The sequence below is a fragment of the Drosophila montana genome, unplaced genomic scaffold (assembly GCF_035044405.1).
Source record: "Drosophila montana isolate Dmon_TW-CO22-7 unplaced genomic scaffold, ASM3504440v1 contig_3848_1, whole genome shotgun sequence".
Lineage (NCBI taxonomy): Eukaryota > Metazoa > Arthropoda > Insecta > Diptera > Drosophilidae > Drosophila > Drosophila montana.
Window position 1 is genome coordinate 2,953,479 of NW_026998720.1, and position 15,757 is coordinate 2,969,235.

Below are 15,757 nucleotides of genomic sequence, written 5' to 3' on the forward strand. Positions count from 1 at the left end.
AGAGTCCCTGTCAGCTATATACATCCCAATACAAGCACGCAAGCACACACACACACTCACACACACGAAACACAAAGACATTCATACATACTTATGTATGTATGATTATGAATTAAAGTGCAAGGCCATATCTACAGAAAGCAGGTCATCAGCTGTTGCTGGGAATACCATTTGCTTCCGTTGCGTATAAATCTGTTGAAACTTATATGTAATTAAATGCTCAGATGCACATACATTATACACTAGACTTTAAATATGTGTATCAAGCGCTGTAACGCACATAAAATGTATGTGGTTCGGCTTGCGATGCGAACCAACTCCAGCCTTTAGTTTTGGTTCGTATAGTTGATTATATGGAACACAAGTGTTGGCTTTAGTTTATGGTCTGTAGTTTATTCTCGAAATTTTTTTTTGCAAATAGTTAGTTTCTTAATTGATAATTCCCTGTTGCACTGAAACTATTTCAATTATCTTGAACAAGTTGGCTTGGGGGTTTAAAAAAAATAAATAAATAAATAAATAAGATTGCTTCGGGTTAAGATGCGGGTAAAAAATTAATTGAAATTATGGCTTCGAACTGGTTCTGTTTAAAACCGTTTTGAAGGATTGATATAAATCAATGAACATGCCTTTATACATAGTTTAAATTGAAGACAGTTTCAAATTGAAAATGTGTACTACTTTATTATGAGCATGTTTAAATTTTTGAAAAAATATTTTATTTTTTTTTTATTAAAGAAATAAAAGTAGTGCATATAAAATATATGGCATGAATTATCGAAAAATTTTCTATCAATTTTTAACCATTTTTAATGGGAACAAGCTCTAGAAACCTATATGTATTCAATTAATTCCCTCTCATAATCTATATATTATTATTATAAATATGATTAAGTTAATTGTGTACTAAATAAGCTTTTATTGATGTGTGTCTAGGTGTTAGTTGAAGTGTGTGTGTGTGTGTGCTTGTGTTGTGTTTGTTTGTCGCATGTGTGCGTGTCATGCATACAAAACACACACACACACATAGAGCACATATGTAGGACAGTTAAAGTATTTTTTGGCTTTGTTGTTCTTGTTTTTGTTTGCGGTTATAATGAATTGGAATGCGCTGGGCTACGGCGGGCCGCGTATAATGACCTCCACGACCCTTATATTTTTTTATTGTAACACACATTTTTATTCCACTTACGACATATTTTTATTTAATCAATATTCATTAAATTTTCCAAAAACTTGTAATTATCAACACAGAACGACGCGTGCAATGACAGCACCAAAATTGTATGCTATATATAAATATATTTATATATATGTTGATGTATTTTAGACTTATGTTCTATAACAGTTATATTGGCTAATTCAATTGCTTTTGTTAGTTAGCATTTGCATGCTTATTAACTTTGGGCACACTACACACACATAAATTTTTAACTAAATTCGAAAAACATTTTCTGTTGCATACTTCTGCGCGCAGTCCGTTAAATTTTTTAATAGCTGGCAACACGCGCGACAATTGCTTTCGATCCTTGCGTTTGAAGCTCGTACGCGCGACTGTTTGCGTCTTCGCGTGTTTTGTGCTTCAACTGCATGCGACACACCTGACTCTAAGAGAAAGAGAGAGGGAGAGAGAGAGAGAGCGAGCGCGCATTTGGGAAATAGAGCGAATATGTGTGGGAGAGAGAGCATAAGAAAAGTGGCACACGAATGGCGCTCTTAGTTTTTTCGCCTGCGATTGAAGGGTTCTTGTTTTTGTAGTAAAAAGCAACAATTTTGTGTTGGAGTGTCTGTGTGCGTGTCTGTTTGCGAACTATAGGTGTGAATGTGTGCGCGTGAACTACTATTACATGGCTCATAAAATTATCCTTGCAGTTAGCAGTTTACGAATCACAAATACGTAATTGATACCAACCAGCTGCAAGTGGCCACAGATATAGCAAAATAGTAATTACAATAATTACAACAATTGTTCTGGCAGCCCTAACTTTATGCCAAGCTATGCTTTTGCTTGGAACAACTGAACCAAATTAAGTACAAAACATAATACTCTTCCTGAGCCAATCGAACGACAATTAAAATATCAAAAACTAAATTTGGGTCAAGTGACCCTCTGAAGCGACAAACCTGCATATGTAAACGACATTATTTGATGAAGTCTGTCTCAACGCCCCCGCATCACCGCCCCCAAAAATGTAACAAAACTATACATAGACTTGGAAATGGTCTACGAAAAATGCCGCAAGAGGCAATACAGGAAACTCGCGCTAGTAAGAGAGAGTCAGCACGAAATAAACTTGTCTGCGTTGGCCACATTATCACACACTAATACTAAGTAATATAAGCCACTGGCATGACTAGCTAATTTTACTGGCCAACAGAATCGGAGTCTTTATTTGCTATGTGAGGGTATGTGTGTGTGTGTATAAAGTTTTACTTGTGTGCTCTTTTTATGCAGCGAAACAGAATTGGATAAGCAGTTGAATAATGAAATTACACAGGCTTTGCATAACTCACTAAATTAGCTTACTCCTATGCTGTATAAGAAGAAGATAAACTAATATTATTATTCTTTAGAAAAAGATTTCTAAACATTGTGAAAGAGAAAATATCAAATGTATTTAAAACGACATAAGCTATATATTCTTCTTTTATAAGCATAATTTGTAACCAGAACGTTTATTTTGATTTTTTCAGCTTCTATTGAATTTAATCCGTATAAAATACAGTTCGAGCGTGAGTATGCGTACCTCTATTACACCTTATGCTGAATGGTTGATGTTATACTTCTAAAATCCGTGAATTACTTCTAATATATGTGATTGATTTGAAAAACTTTTAATGTCAAGGTATTTAAAATCCAGACAAACTACAAATGTATCGCACAAACTTTTACTCGTATAACAGAAGTTTAAGAGAAGAAACAGACTACCCTTAACGAACTTTTTAAATAAATATATTTATTGAAATAAATTAAGATAATGTATGTTTGTAAGTGTAGAAAAACTCTCCTTGATAAAAATAAATAAATAGGACAATATTTGCTATGTTTATATGTGACTTCTTATAGACTACCCGTCATAGGCTCGTTTCGAGCATCAGAGTCAGTTATTTAGAAACAACAAATTTTTTTTTTATATGAAAAATGTTTTTATAACTTGAATTTGGTGTGTGGTTTTTCACTTTTAGCTAAATTCATTCCCAAGAAAAATATATTACAACACGTGGCGAAGTGTACCAGATGCAGTCAAAAGATCAAGCCAAGGCCAACAACAGAGTCGAAATATAAATAATTTTCTGTACTGAGGACGACCATCACATTTCACATTTTTTTGCCTGCAACGATATGTGGTATGTGTGTTAATGTTTCATACTATTTTCGGCTCAAATATTTTTATAAGGCACACATTCGTTTGGCATTTCCCACCAGCCCCAAATGCCAGGCCCAACTTAAGTCCGCTGCCAAATGCCTGCTGCCATGCGAGCCCAGAGCTATTTTTAGGCAAAAAAAGACATAGGGTTTTTTGGCAGGCCAAAAGACACGCGAGCTGTTAGCTCCATTGCCTAAGCAAATGCAAACAGTGCAACACCCAGGAGAGGCAAATGGAAGCATATGCGCTTCTCAGTGGCAGCAACAAGGACAACAAAGACAACAGTGGGCCTTAACAGAGCGACATATGCGTTCTATCAACAAAAAATCAATCATAAAGTCAGTAAATAAATAAACACATGCATGCATGCATGTATATATGTATATGCATGTATGTATGTGCGCATGTGTGTCGGAATGCATGTTTATATGTTTGCATATACATATGTAGGTATGCATGCATGTATGTATGTTTGTATGCATGTGTGACATAGTACATACTTATGCATGCTTGTATGAATGTATGTATGTTTGCATGTACGTATATAAGCATAGATATTTGTAAGCATGTTTGTATGCATGCATGTTTGTATGTAAGCATGCATTTATGCATGCATGTGTCTAGGCACATTTACAGTAAACTCTTGGACAGTAAACGTTGGGAAAATTATTTTCCGTTACAGAGGCGTATCCGCTAAAAGAGAGGAAATTGGTGCTGCCTGATTTATAACATATTTTAAACTTAAATTCATCAATCCAACTTGTAGATGCATATTACGTTTACTTTTGAGGTTAAGGTCTGTTTATCAAACGAAAATATTATCTTATAATATGCACATACATTTTTTTTGTTTCTCATCCAAAAGACCATATGTACACAGGTAAATGTGTGTGTGTGTGTGTGTGTGTGTGTATAGCGCCCGTTAGTCGGGCTAAGCACATGTGCATTCTAAATGAGTGCACAGTTATAGCCCACATTATAAAAAATGCAAAATTTTAATCGAAATATAGTGTAACGACTACAACGAGCGAATTGCAACAACAACGTGCACCAACAGCAAAAATAGAATCCAATGCACCGCGCACAATATACCACATTCAAAGTCCTATTAGCGATGCAGCAAAACAGATAACCATATACGCTGAAATATAAATGCGGTCACAGCACACGCACACACACGAGTGCAGAACGGGGTAGAGGCCAGAAGCCACAAAGCTAAAAGCCAATTGCACTGCTGCAGGACTTCGGGCCAAGTGACTGCCCCCCCCCCCCCATTTCCTTTTCCCATCCCCTCCCACGCATACTCAAACGCGCCCGAGGCGACCAACGGCCAGCACAAATCGTAACGTGAAAAGCCACGCTGCAGTGTTTTCCCATTTGACCATTTTTCATTTAACTTAATTGGCAAAACATTGAGGTGTGCAATCTAAACTAAAAGTAAAACAACATCAAGAACATTGTAGTTGAGTGTGCTCGACTACAAAATCCCCTGCACACTTGAATTTATATAATATATTGGACCATGTTTAAAATTCTTCAAATCATAAAATAGAATTCCAAAATGCTTATTCAGCTGCTTACAGATGAAGTTATGCATTTCATGTTGAATAACTTAGGTGTTCATTCAATATTCATCAAAACATATATATATACAAAATTTTTGGAGGTCATTTGGGGAGATCTCCCAAAAGTGAAATCTTCTTAATCTGTGTATACTAAACGAGGCCTCCATGCCAAAATTGATGTATATAGTTCTTTAAGTTTTTCAGTTATGCTTAAAAAAACAAATTTTTAAATTAATTTTTATCGATATGTTGCAAATTTCACAAGATATCTATAAAAAGTAAATAAACTTATTTTGCGTATATTATAGGAGAATATATATTTCAAATACAAATCGACTCAGATAGTCGTCCAGATCAAGAATAGAGGGTCGGATATGCCATCTTCTGCCTATTACACAAACCCACTTTATCACTAATTCTTAATGGCTTCAGAATACTACAAGTAAGAGTGATCTAGTCGGGCATATTCGATTAGAAGAAAATTTGCACCCAGCGCAAGGCCGTCCTTACAAACATTCTAGCTTTGCCTCTTCTTTCCATGGCACCACATAATTTATGTGATCAAATGCTCTCTTGATAAAGTTCGGTGTTTATGATTCGAAGCCCAAAATAATTGGCATTTTTTCCTATGATATATATATAGATATATTGCAATCCACAAGCATTTTTCATGGCAGCTGTATGATATAGCAATAGCATTCGGCCGATTTTGACATATGAACTGCCTACAAAAGAAAAACAAAGACTAGTTTTTTTAATAAATATGTATACGTACTAATGGATCTAATGGGTCTAGATCGACTCGACTGTTTGACTCAAAACGAACATAAGTTGGGCTCCAACTATTGTATTTATCTTATAGCCCAAAGTTTTCAGTAGAACAGTCCAATATAAATTAAATTTTAAAAATAAATAACAAACCAGGTTATTTATCTTTTTTTTTTTTTGTATAAAGCCCTGTTAACAAGAAGTAAAAATAGTCAAAAATAGAGCTCTTGAATATTAAGTTAGTTGACTCTAAGACTGTAGCAGGGACTTTAAAACTGTGATTTTCAATATATATCGATTTATGCAGTTGTAAATGAGAAAGAAGGTTATTTTTATAGAACGGATATTCTATATTACTGTCTCGATCTTTAGACAAGTTCTTCAGTAGGCAACCTTTCAAATATTACTCAACTTCTTCAGTTTTACTTATAGATTTTCGTGCTCAACCGCGTCTAGTCTTCAGCTTTAGACTGACAGTCAACAAGACGGACATGGTACAAGCCAATATACTCTATTTTACACAGGGTATTAAAGCAACTTTAATAATTGGCCAAATGGAAATTTTTCTTGCCGAGTTTGGTTTAAATACTAATTGCCGCCTTGCTGGATTTGTAAATGTCAAGATGTTTAACGCTTAGCGTGTGGCTTGTCGTACATTGCCCCGTCCAGCTGCCACGTAATTAGACCCGGTCATGACTAATTATGATTGGCAAAAAAGCCACCAAAAATTGTGCATGATATATCCACCCAGCCTCATTCTCATATAAACACCTGATAGTATATAAGAGCAAAGCCTAGCGTGAAAGAGCCATGATATTATGATTAGACATGGAGCATACTATATATTATCAAAAAATAATTTTTAAACAAAGAGAGCAGAGAGAAAGGAGAGTGCTCTAGTCGGCACCGACCGCCCAACTAACAGATACCCTAAACGCAGCTCCAAGCTGCCATTCAATGTATTCTCACTTAATATACATATACAAAAAACACACACACGCAGGCTTGGTGCGACTCTGCTTCGTCTTTCCTGAGACCCACACTATGGTAACTATGGTGTTTATTGTCTGAACCTTTGAAAATTTTCAGGTAATAAATTTGGCATCAAAATATGTCTAAATACCAAATCCCAAAACTTATCTACCAAAATTGTGGATTTTGTAAGCTTAAGTGGGAACGTGGCGAGGTATCCAAAAAGTGCATTGTTCTGGATCCGTGTACACTGTAAGATATCAGACATCCAAATTTCGCTATCTGTAGCTTTTATAACCACGCAGATATGGTCAAATATCAGGATGTGCTAGCAATAATAATTAATATAATCGATATTTTCGAGGGCTAAAATTTAATAAATTTTAAACTTCCAGCTTTGATTGACGCGTTCAGACTGACAGGCAAAGGGAGAAGACTGGATCGACTTAGATCAAGAATATACACATATACTTTACTAGATCGAAAAAGATTTCTCCTGTTTCTTACATACATTGTCACAAAACAGAATACCCTTTTGTTAGGGTATCAAATATATACTGTTAAGAAGAGTTGAAAATATTTTTATGACAATAATATAAATACTGAGCTTGAATGCTTAAATATTTTATAGAACCGCACGATATTACCATACGTAAATACTGCACTCCAAGCTCTTAAATTAAGCATAACTTTTAGCCCAACCTTAATAAGTATTTATTACTATTTTTAACTACAATAAGGAGAGCGAGCGAGAGCGAGAGAGTGAGAGCGCGATGAGAGCGGGACGCAGTTGGAAAGCCTCTCGGCATCAGCTGAGATTGATAGATTCTGATCATGTTTTTCTAATTTCTTTGGTCATGTAATTCGCTTATCAGAGTGTCTTTTGTTGTTTTCATCGTTTTGGCAAAACCGTTGCATATTTTGTAAAGATAAGCAGAGAGTCGAGCGCTTGAGCTCTGATAAACGAGCAGAGAAATCGTGACAAATTGCAAATTTTTATGCATTTCTCACATCTGGGCCGCCCAACCCTTCAGTTGGTTGTTGCAGTTTGTAGCGCAACGTTCGTGTCTCGGTCCCGTTTCAGTATTAAACGCCTAACAAATTTCACGCTTAAATGGTGCAAAAATCATGGAATCTGCCCAATGTAGGGAGCTTGGAGCCGGGCCCGGCTGGTGCACAGTGTCGCCTATTGGGCTCGGTGCGTCTCACCTACACGCTGTGCGCCTTTCTCACCAATGTCCTGCACATGGGCATGCGCAATATGCTTGGCCTGATCATATTACGCATGGTGAAGGCGCATCCGGAGGATGCATTGCTTCAAGCAGCTTCCCATAGGTTGGACAATATTACTGCCACGCCCAGCTGTGGCAGCGGCGTGTTGCAGCAGCACAGTTACGATGTCGTGCAGGCAAGTTTGTCTGGCATTTGATTGTCCTAACTCTGACACTTGTTCGATTTGCAGTCGGGCGATCTGCCCTGGAGCCGCAGCCAGGCGCTTACATTTCCCGGCGTATTTTACTATGGCTACGTTATTGCCCTGCCACTGGCTGGACACTTGACCGATCGTTTTGGTGGCAAAATGCTGTTTATTAACTCGCTGACGCTGCAAGCCTTAGCATACATTGTTCTTCCCTCGATGGCCCATTATAGCTATGCCGCTGCTGTCACTACTTTGGTACTTTCTGGCATTTTTGCGGTGAGCCTATGTAAACTATATAAAACTGTGCAATCTGATTGATCGACTGACTGTTAGAGCTAGGAAACATTTGAGAATTTCACGTGCATCTGTAGAAAATTGGTGAAAGACCATATAACAAACAACACGTTTTCGTTTACCATCCGATCTCATTTTCAAAGATTTTTCTGAAAATAGATTTGGGACGTGTTTTGTACTTTTCGCAAAATTCACCCTTTCCTAGAGGACAAATGTGGGCTCTTTGTGAAAATGCAATTTATATGTTTCACAATTTTCACAAAATCCACCCCTCTATTGTGGAAACGGTATCCAAAGATTTGGTGGATAACGTTTCGGGTTTAAACTCCTCTCAAATGGGCCAAGTTTCATCCATTATTTTCCAAGATCTACATACAATAAATACGTGTTTCGACCTTTTTGAAAATATCACCCACCACAGTGGAAAATTGGCGGAAAACGCTTATTAAAACTTTTGTATCATCATCATCCTATCAACGTTGAACTCATAATAATGCGATTATCAAAGATTTATAAGATATGTTTTAAACTGTTCGGAAAATGGGCCAAGGTGAAGTGTAGCGTCTTAAATTTGTAGTTTCTTTCTTCTAGTTGTTAAGCTTTTGTCATGTACAGGGCACACCCATATAAAAGCATCGAAATCTTTAAGCTCTTGAGCGCAACATACGCATACTTGCCTAAACGCCCACTAATATATATGCATTGCTTTACATCCAACATCGTAGGGCTGTGGCACGCCGCCTTTGTATCAGCTGTTTGTTACCTGGGCACATCCCACGGAGCGCACATCGATGCTCTCCTTTGCCTATAGCGGCCTGATTGTGGGCTCAATTGGCATATATCCGCTTGCAAGTTACCTCAGCGATTTTGGCTGGACAGTACCATTCTATGTGCTTGGCAGCGTCTCAATGCTATATGGCCTAAGTTGTAATTGGCTTATTTATAATAGCTTGGAACAGCATCCACGGCTGACAGCTAAAGAGCGTGAGTATTTGCAGCAGTTTGCGCAAAAGCCACAGGTGAGTAGTTGCTGATTGACTAATTGAACGATTGACCTACATTTTGTGATTTCTTGCAGCATTTGTGCATACCCTGGCGTTCCATGTTGACCTCTTTGCCTGTCTATGCGTTTGTCCTTACCCATGTCTTCCACAATTACACCTTTCTGGTGTTATCGCTAGTAATGCCACGTTTCATGCGTGAGGCCATGCAGTTTAATCTGAAAGAGGTGAGTAGTAAGAATCTAAAGCTTAAAAGCTTCACAATTCTCCTCACATATCTGTAAATTGTCAACAAGGGTATTTAATCTTCGGCGTGCAAAAGATGTTAGGTTTTTGTTGTTATAACTTAAATTGTGCTCTAAGATTTTAAAATCTTTATCAAATTATTAAAGACCTAAAACGTCTCTTATATTTAGTTTATTATTATTTAACTTATTTTCACACAAAATAATCGTTAGGTTCTATATAAGCATTTGTAACTTAAACCTTTTGAAACTTATCTTTCTTACAGATTGGGCTACTGTCTTCGGCACCTTTTATCGGCTCCCTGCTTTCGAAAGTAATATGCGTGTTCAGTTGTTCTTATTTAGAGAGACGATTGTTTGCCAATCTTAGCTGCCTGCGTCGAGTTTTATACACCGTCTGTAAGCATATAACAAGAAGAAATCAATTGAACCTTCGGTCAAATTATTAAATATACCCTGAACCCCTTTCAAAATATGTAAAAGGGTATAATGTACTTGTGCAGATGTATGTAACAGGCAGAAGGAAGCATCTCCGACCCCATAAAGTATATATATTCTTTATCAGCTTCAATAGCCAAGTCGATCTAGCCATGTCCGTCTGTCTGTCCGACTGTCCGACCGTCTATCCTTCTGTCCATATTTATGAACGCAAGGATCTCAGAACTTATAAGAGCTAAGAGCTGCAATTTGAATGAAGATCCTCCTAGTGCATGCGATAACTTGTCCCGTTTCCAAGTAATCGATAAGTATCGATATAGAAATCCTGTTTTTTTAACAGAGCTAGAGACACCAAATGTTACAAGTAGCTTCTTGAATAGTAAATATTATTTAAATATATTTCAGTTTATAACTATAGCCACCCTCCCGCCTACACAACATAGCTATAAATTTAAAAAACAAACCAATTGGAACTTCTCACCCCTTTAAGCCACAATTGTAATGCAATTGTCTTGTTGAGAATAAACGAATATTCTATAGCATAACAAGATCTACTTTTGAAGACGGCATCAATATCGATTAAGAAACACAAAAGCTATTAAAGAAAACGTGTTTTAGCTGGCCTTGTGTTTGCTGCAGCTAGCGCAAATTGCAAGAATATCTGTATACAAACACATTCATCCGAGTCTTTATGAAATTCTAGCAACAGCATTGCAATTGTGATTGTATCGTATTCTGAGCTGTGTGAATGTGTTGCTATTTTAATTCGTCTTTTCTCGCCAAGAGTCAATTGGTGGTATGGCTATTGAGTAGAGGCGGTGGTAGGTGGTGTGGCTTGTTACGGGTTCGAGTCTTATTGAAGGAACTTTGTTTTTTAATTTATTTTTATTACTAGTAAAGCAAACGGGCTCGTAGCGCGAGCTACATTTGGCGTTGATAGGAGAGGGTTCAGGGTATACCCTAGTCGAGAACTCCCGACTAGAGCCTCTTACTTGTTTTATTTTCTTTTCTCACAATAGGCTCCAGTGTAACCATAATTTTAATTGGTATCATCATAATCGCGAGCTGTGAGCAAAAGACACTCGTTTTTCTTATCTTTGTGCTGTTGGGATCTACCACGGATATGGGCTTTAGTGGCGGCTACTGGCCTACTTTATTGTATTTTGCGCCTTCTTTTGCTGGTCTGATTTCAGGTCTGGCCAACTGTCTTGGCCATATGTCCGGATTTCTGGCTCCCCATGTCATAGCCAAATTTGTGCATACCGTAAGTCCCTACCACATACACTTCTAATCCCAAAGTGATATTTTATAATTATTTTTTAGGGCATCAAGTCCGAGTGGAATTGTGTCTTACTAACGCTGATCCTTTTTAATGCACTGGCTATAATTGTGTTTGGGCTTTGCAGTAGCACAGCATTACAGCCATGGGATCCTCGTAGCCAGACGTCGACATCTCCAACAAATGCTAACAATTCTACTCGAGAAACGCCAAATTTGGAAAGTCCCCAGACATAATCAATAATTTTTTGTACATATTTATTTAATCCGTCCAATGTTTTGTGTTTATGTATTATGTTAGCGTATATTTGCGTATATATCAATTTATTTATTGTTTTTAACTTTCTCTTTGTCAAATTTTATTTTTGTCAGTAAAAACTATACAATAAAATAGAATAAAAAGCGATGTGCGCGTCACTATAAAAAACAACAATAGCCATGGTTCAACTATTGTAAACTACTTTGTTATTTTGTTTAAAAAATTAAAAAAGATCTGATAAAAATTGTGAAAGTCGGTAAAGTTTTCTGATTGTATCAGCAATATATCATGTGGAATAACCTCCGTTACTGCATTTGATATAAATATTTGCTCGCTAGACGTCAACAGTATGTAAATATATATCTACCAACACATTATATTAGAGGTATTAAGAGTCTTATATTGATTTCAGTTAATATATTTTATATTTACCCCTTCTAAGTGTTTAGCCTTGCTAAACGAATAATCCAGGGAAGTGTTTACAACATAATGAATAAAGATACTACATTTTCACCTGTTTTTCGGTCTCCCAACTATTATACTATTTCATTTTTATAAGCGAAATTGTTTAAATTGCGCGCTTTGTATTTTGTGTCAAAAATTAATCGATTAACCATGCAACTTTTGACAGATACCCATAAGCTCACGACATATCGATTCTATAAAGAATTGCTAAAATAACTATCGATGTACTCGTCTAAATCCAAACAGCTGTACAAAATTAATCGTCTGTCAGTTTTTGTTTTATAAATCATTTTCGATTCGTTTGCTTGACGTTCATGGACGTGTTTCCGCACACAGCATTTGAATTGGTTTCGCAATAGAAAAATTTGCGTGTTTTCTATCTGGATGCAACAATAAATTGTCAGTGTCTCCCTTTATACTTTTGCAATACAAAATTCTCAGTGGAAGATCAACAAGCAGAACATAGACTTCAATTTGGCAGCTCTTCAAGTAAAATTGCAAAGTGAGTACAAAATGAATCAACTCTTGCGCCCGAAAAAAAAAACAACCATCAGTTGCTTTAACTATTTAGTTAATTTTTATAAATTCACTGTTTTGCGTGCATCGAAAGGCGGAAGCATAAGGCAGGTGGTGCAGCTAAACGTTTCCTGATTTGTAATTGCGGGCTTTTTAGCATTTCCTCAAACGAATGCTTCTTGACAAATCAATAAACGCTAAAATGTCGACGGCGTAGAGCGGTGACGTCTGCCCGGTTAGGCTGCCATTTAGATTTAGTCCCTGGGTAAAGAATTTTATGCTACGTGTTATTGTTTATAACCAGATTTTTGTTGGCGACGTAATTACAAACAAAAAGGAAAATAAGCACGAATATTAATTCTTTTGTCGAATGTTTTAAGCTTTTCGAAACACTTGTTACCTTGAGTGCACCGTGTTGTTTTAACTGCTTGCGCCGAGTTGAGGGAGGTTCATTCATTCGTGTGTATGAGTGTGCGTGTGTGTGTATGCATATGTATTTTGTATAAAAAAAGTGATCGTTTAAAATTATATGCCCACAAACCATATGTATGTGTCTGTTGAGTTCATGAAGCAAATACATTTTAATTTTTTCGCAATATGGCAACTGTAGCAAGAGCAACACTTGTATATGTGTGAGTGTGCATGTTGTTTTGTGTTTGTGCTTATGTGCGGGGCCGCACGTTCACACATACATTGTCTCTCGCACTCTCACACACAGCGAGCTATTTGTTTGGCGCTATAACAAAAAAAAAGCTAACTACACCCATGAACCGAGCAACGCGATGTCCGAGCCGATCCGTATAAATGTATATACATACATACATATGTATTTGTTGTCTTATTGCGTTTTGCATAAATTCAAGACGACGTCATAGTCAAATTTATTTTTAGTTTTATTTTGTTTGTTAGTTGTTTGTGTTCACGTCCCAAACAGGTGATAACGGCGTACCAATAAACCATTAAATATATTATGCTGATATGCACACACATACAACTCAATAATTCTTTGATACCGCTTATCAAAACTATATGTGTATATGTATGTGTTATACATATGTATGTACATATATACCACTTGTTTATAAACAATTGCCTTTGGTGTCTTGTTCTCCTCTGCTCTATGTCTCTGCGTACGTGTGTGTGCTTCTCTTCTCTTTTGCTTAGTAATTCTGTTTTTATTTTAAAAAGATTTTATGCGTCGCGTTGGCCCCACAGCGCAAAAAATTGACTTCACTCACATAAACGAAAAAATTGCGCAAAAAGAAAAGAGAAAATGTTCGTTTACTTGTTGCGCTTTTATATAAACAAACGTACATATGTGCAGTTAGGTATATGCATTTGTATTGAAATTCGCTTAAGTGGTGCGGTTTTTTCTTTTGTTTATCTAAATTGAACGATTGTTAAATGTGTCAAACCGGTTTCAAGAAGAACGACGCAACTAACAGCTTCTTACCGGTACAAAACAAGCAAACATACATACGTTCATCACACAGTACATTATCTTATATATATGTATATAGCCAGTTGCAGCTTAACAAAAAATAATACTTCTTAATTTCTTTGATTTATTGATAAATTTTTTTTTTTGCAAAATACTCAAAACATTTTTAAAATTTACTAAATCTTACAAATGAAATAGACGCTTTTGAAAAAATTCCTTGTGAAGGTTAAGCTATTATTTTTCCCGCAGCTGTAAATATGTATATATGTATATAAGTGCGTAAAAAGACTAAAGAAGTTGAGAAAATGTAAATAACAGGCAGTAGTATGTGTATTGCATGTATGTACATATATTCCTGACCGAGTTGGCTACATTGCAATGTTGATGCGCTTATAAATATATACTTGTGATTATATACAAAAATAAACGCTGATAATGAAAATTCAAATTTTTTCCCGTCACTTAAAATGAACGATTAACGGTTCTTTGCAAGTGCCTTTCTATGCGATTTTCATTAACTTTGATGTCTATTTAGCAATGAAAAACCGTAGCCTCCTCAGTATAATATAGTTGCTTTCTTTCTGAATACCTCTCTCTATCTCGGTGCAATTCCCTACCTCGATGTAGAGATCTCAGTGTCCATCTGTAACTCCCGCTCTCTCTTTCCACCAATCTCTCCAAATCTCTAGCAATCTCTCAATCTTTACTACTACCTCACATTTTTCATGAATAAAAAAGTAATACTTTTACTGTACGTACATTTATAATAAGATTAGGGTACCTCGTAGTCGAGCACTTGGTTCGCATTTTTACTGGCTTTTAAGTGTAATAATTAATGATTCTCCTTGCAGCACTACCATGTTGTTAAAAGTACCATCTGTTGATTGGACGGATCAAATAGTTTACGTGGTGGACGACGACGAATCACTGTCTGACTTTGACGATGAGCCAGATTTCTCAGAATATATGTGGATGGAGAACGAGGAGGAATTCGACAAGAACGTAAGTCTTAGAAAAGTTAACCAATACACTAAAGTTTGAGTTTTGTTTGATTCATATGGCATCTGCAGGAATTGCAACGTCTGGAGGAGGAAGAAATTATGCAAGAGTGCTTTGAGGCCATGATCGAGGATGAGCTTGAAGAGCAAATCAATGAATGGGAAAAGGCAAAGTAAGAAAAAATAAGAAAAAATAAATACAATATATAATTGAAAATAACGCTACTTTCTCCTTTTGCAGAACGGAAGAACAAAATACAGCCTTATCTGCGCTACCAAAGAGTCAATGTAATGTTGAGAAGTCCGTACTAAATCCTATGGCTGACGAATTTGTACCACTCTGCCATCAAATGGATTTTATAGCCTCGTAAGCCCGGCCCCAATAGTCTGAACTATATAGCCTCACACAGCAGCGCTTTCAGATAAGTGTCTGATAAGTGACATACCGAGGATATTCCAACATCCCATGCAATAGCTCGATAAACGTTTATATATGATATTCACCTCCCATGTCTTACCAAAAAAAAAAAACAAAAAAAAAACAAGCCATTTTTCAAACAGGCAACATGTCGAAAAGTAAAAAAAATATATAATACAAAATTGAAGAAATCTACGCGCACATACACACACACGTTATGATATGTACATTAACCAACTCAACCGAAATGCAAACGAATACCATAAACAAAAAAAAATCTTAAATTGATACAACCCAAAAAAAAAAAAAAA

General features: G+C 36.4%; 2 protein-coding genes across 2 annotated transcripts; both read left to right on the top strand.

Annotated features, from left to right (window-relative positions):
• The first annotated feature begins 7,701 nt into the window (after nt 1-7,701).
• LOC135438592 (sialin) lies at nt 7,702-11,782 on the top strand. The gene is made up of 7 exons (XM_064696960.1): nt 7,702-8,081; nt 8,136-8,369; nt 9,113-9,406; nt 9,466-9,615; nt 9,900-10,032; nt 11,091-11,335; nt 11,395-11,782. The coding sequence occupies exons 1-7, from the start codon at nt 7,788-7,790 to the stop codon at nt 11,584-11,586; spliced, it is 1,542 nt and encodes a 513-aa protein (XP_064553030.1). The 5' UTR covers nt 7,702-7,787; the 3' UTR covers nt 11,587-11,782.
• A 576-nt stretch (nt 11,783-12,358) lies between these two features.
• Paip2 (polyA-binding protein interacting protein 2) lies at nt 12,359-15,586 on the top strand. The gene is made up of 4 exons (XM_064696855.1): nt 12,359-12,575; nt 14,882-15,032; nt 15,101-15,201; nt 15,270-15,586. The coding sequence occupies exons 2-4, from the start codon at nt 14,889-14,891 to the stop codon at nt 15,397-15,399; spliced, it is 375 nt and encodes a 124-aa protein (XP_064552925.1). The 5' UTR covers nt 12,359-12,575; nt 14,882-14,888; the 3' UTR covers nt 15,400-15,586.
• The last annotated feature ends 171 nt before the right edge of the window (nt 15,587-15,757 follow it).

Excerpts from the sequence above, each read along its gene's own strand:
- LOC135438592 (XM_064696960.1), top strand. The coding sequence starts at position 7,788 with ATGGTGCAAAAATCATGGAATCTGCCCAATGTAGGGAGCTTGGAGCCG. Across the intron at positions 9,616-9,899 it reads TGCAGTTTAATCTGAAAGAG|ATTGGGCTACTGTCTTCGGC; the intron begins GTGAGTAGTAAG and ends TCTTTCTTACAG. Across the intron at positions 10,033-11,090 it reads TCGAGTTTTATACACCGTCT|GCTCCAGTGTAACCATAATT; the intron begins GTAAGCATATAA and ends TTCTCACAATAG.
- Paip2 (XM_064696855.1), top strand. The coding sequence starts at position 14,889 with ATGTTGTTAAAAGTACCATCTGTTGATTGGACGGATCAAATAGTTTAC. Across the intron at positions 15,033-15,100 it reads AGGAGGAATTCGACAAGAAC|GAATTGCAACGTCTGGAGGA; the intron begins GTAAGTCTTAGA and ends TGGCATCTGCAG. Across the intron at positions 15,202-15,269 it reads AATGAATGGGAAAAGGCAAA|AACGGAAGAACAAAATACAG; the intron begins GTAAGAAAAAAT and ends CTCCTTTTGCAG.